At 41.4% G+C, this 3,459-nt stretch overlaps 1 protein-coding gene across 1 annotated transcript; it reads left to right on the top strand.

Moving 5' to 3' along the window:
• Positions 1 to 383: 383 nt before the first annotated feature.
• On the top strand, positions 384 to 2,919 carry LOC108477979 (uncharacterized). Its single transcript, XM_017780432.1, has 7 exons — positions 384 to 795; positions 1,041 to 1,120; positions 1,169 to 1,255; positions 1,827 to 1,913; positions 2,025 to 2,152; positions 2,301 to 2,544; positions 2,752 to 2,919. Exons 1-7 carry the CDS (start codon positions 384 to 386, stop codon positions 2,917 to 2,919), a joined length of 1,206 nt encoding a protein of 401 aa, XP_017635921.1.
• The last annotated feature ends 540 nt before the right edge of the window (positions 2,920 to 3,459 follow it).

Below are 3,459 nucleotides of genomic sequence, written 5' to 3' on the forward strand. Positions count from 1 at the left end.
GCCAGAATTATTTGACTAAGATGATCTCTGCACTGGTGGCTGAGAAACTGGTTCGTAAAGGATGTGAGGTGTACTTGGCCTATGTAAGTGTCTCTGATTCCGGGGATTCTACAGTTAAGGATATCAAAATGGTAAAAGATTTTTTAGACGTCTTTCCTAAGGAGCTACCGAGTTTACCTCCGGATCGTGAAGTGGAGTTTAGGATAGAGCTCCTTCCAGGTATAGCTCCGATGTCCATCGTTCCCTATCGAATGGCAACGAAGGAGCTTACAGAGCTTAAGGCTCAGATTTAAGAGTTACTAGACTGTGAGTTCATCTGCCCTAGTGTGTCTCTATGGGGAACACTAGTACTGTTTGTTAAGAAGAAGGATGGATCCATGAGAATGTACATTGACTACTGTCAGCTGACCAAGTTTACCATAAAGAACAAGTATCCACTTTCGAGGATAGATAATTTGTTTGACCAGTTTCAAGGGGCGTTTATGCTTTCCATTATTGATCTGTGTTCTAAATATCATCAGCTGAGGGTTAAGGAAGGTAATGTATTTAAGATGGCATTCAGGACTCATTATGGACACTACGAGTTCCTAGTGATACCATTTGGACTGACGAATGCACTAACGGCTTTCATGGATCTAATAAATCGAATATTTCAGCCTTATCTGGGTCAGTTTGTGGTGGTGTTCATCGACGACATATTGGTTTTTTTAAGGACTAAGGATGAGCATGACGAGCACCTTAGAGTTGTTTTTCAGACTTTGAGGGAAAAGCAGCTCTATGCTAAGTTTAGCAAGTGTGAGTTCTAGTTGTGTGAAGTAACATTTCTAGGTCATGTGGTTTCTACTAAGAGGATTCGTGTTGGCCCTCGAAAGATTGAGGCTATGTTAGACTAGAAGTAGCCTAGGAATGTGTCTGAGATCCGTAGTTTTCTGGGACTGGTGGGTAATTATTAGCAGTTTGTGGAAGGATTCTACTTGATTGCAGCACCCTTAACTAAGCTACTACGTAAGGGTGTACCGTTTGATTGGATTGATGCACAGCAAGAGAGTTTCGAGAAGCTCAAGACTTACTGACTAAGGCTACTGTTCTGATACAGCTTGAATATGGAAAGGAGTTCACAGTTTATAGTGATGCATAACATGTCAGTTTGGGATGTGTGTTGATGCAGGATGGTAAGGTGGTAGCATATGCGTCTTGTCAACTTAAGACACATGAGACGAACTATCCGACGTATGATTTGGAGCTGACCGCTATGGTATTTGCACTGAAAATCCAGAGGCATTATCTGTACATTGAGAAGTGTATCATCTATACTGACCACAAAAGCCTCAAGTATCTCCTTACTCAGAAGGAGCTGAATCTTAGGCAGCATAGATGGATCGAGCTGCTTAAGGACTACAACTACACCATTGAGTACCATTCTGGCAAGGCCAATATGGTGGCCGATCCTTTGAGCCGTATGCCTATGACTGATCTGAGAGCGATGTTTGCTCACCTTAGTTTATTTGATGATGGTAGTATGTTAGCTGATTAAGCATAAGCAGTTAGAGGACGAGTCTTTGGGTCTTCGATTTTGACAGGTTGAGAGTGGTAACGCTAAAAATTTTAGACTGAATGGTGATATGGTAATCTACTTCTGTGGGAGAATCTGTGTGCCAAATAATAATGATTTAAGGTAGTCTATACTGAGAAAGGCACATAGTAGCATTTATGTTATGCATCCTGGCAGAAATAAGATGTACCGAGACCCTCGTGAGTCATATTAGTGCCCAGGGCTGAAACGTGAGGTTACTAATTTTGTGTTGATATGTTTGATGTGCCAACAGGTTAAGGCTGAGCATCAGTTACCTTCGGGTTTCTTGCAGCCGGTTAAGATTCCTCTATGGAAATGGGAGCGTGTAATTATGGATTTCGTTAGTGGGTTTCCTTTAACAACCACTAAAAAGGATTCAGTATAGGTCATCGTAGATCGATTAACCAAGTCTGCTCACTTTATACTGGTTTGTACTGATTATTCTCTGCAGAAGCTGGTGAAGCTTTATATTTCTGAGATAGTGAGACTACATGTGGTACCAGTTTCGATCATCTCTAATAGGGATCTTCGTTTCATGTCTCAGTTTTGGAGAAAGTTGCATGAGGCTCTGGGTTCAAGGTTGGACTTCAGTACTGCGTTCCATCCTTTGACAGATGGTAAGTCTGAGAGGGTGATTCAGATACTGGAGGACATGTTGAGGAGCTGTGTTATTGATTTTCGAGTGGGAAGATTATCTGCCGTTAGCAGAGTTTGCATATAATAATAGTTACCAGTCCAGCATCCAGATGGCATCTTACGAGGCACTATATGGTCGTAAGTGTCACACTCCCTTATGTTGGATTGAGTTGGGCGAGCGACGTGTTCTGGGTCCTAAATTGGTTTTCGAGACAGAGGATAAGGTTAGATTAATTCGGGATTATTTGAAAGTGGGTTCTGACAGGCAGAAGTCTTATGCGGACCTGAAGAGACGTGAGATTGAGTATTCTGTTAGGGACTCCGTATTTCTCAAGGTCTCGCCATGGAAGTAGGTTTTGAGGTTTGGTCGTAAGGTCAAGTTGAGCCCTAGATTTATTGGACATTACCGTATTTTAAAACGATTGGGACCGGTTGCTTATCAGTTGGAGCTACTTCTAGAGTTGGATCATATTTATGACGTGTTCCACATCTCTATGTTGAGGTGCTACCACTCTGATCTAACTCATACTGTCTCTATTTAGGAGATTAAGCTTAGGCCAGACTTGACCTTTGAGGAGGAGCTTGTCCAAATTCTGGATCGTGACGTAAAGGTTCTGAGGGGGAAGTCTATCCATTTGGTGAAGGTTCTAAGGCAAAATCATAGCACTGAGGACGCTAACTGGGAGCCTAAGGATGCAATGCGTCAGTAGTATCCTCATCTATTCTGATCAGGTAAATTTTGAGAACAAAATTTTCTTTTAGAGGGTAGAATTGTAACACCCTAAAACTTTTATGTTCGTTTTTGTGACTGTGTAACACAAATAGATGTCTCCTTTAGTGGCAAAGTGTTCTTGGGGTATGTGGGAGGTCCCAAGTTCAAGCCATTCCTTTGGTAAATTTTGAAAATTTTCTAAGTTAACCCTCATTCTTGTTCAGTAAGCTTTTATTTAATTGTTTGCAAAACCATATTAGAATGGGCTAGCTAGTCTAGTGGTTAAGTGGAGTGTTGGTGTGTAGGAGGGGTTGTGTTCAATTCTCTGCGATGGCAAGGAGTAGTATTTTTCCTTAAAGTTTAACCAGAGTTGTGCTGACCTGGGATTCTGAGTTGTGGATGTGTATTGGGAGTTGAGAGAGAAAAGTAAGGGATTGAGATAGGGTAGGTAGTGGGATTTGATTAAAACAGTTTCCCAAAAATTCTTTCTGTAGAAAAAAAACTGATCATCTTCTCCTCCAGTTCTTCTTTTTAATTT

The sequence above is a fragment of the Gossypium arboreum genome, chromosome 12 (assembly GCF_025698485.1).
Source record: "Gossypium arboreum isolate Shixiya-1 chromosome 12, ASM2569848v2, whole genome shotgun sequence".
NCBI classification, from domain to species: domain Eukaryota; kingdom Viridiplantae; phylum Streptophyta; class Magnoliopsida; order Malvales; family Malvaceae; genus Gossypium; species Gossypium arboreum.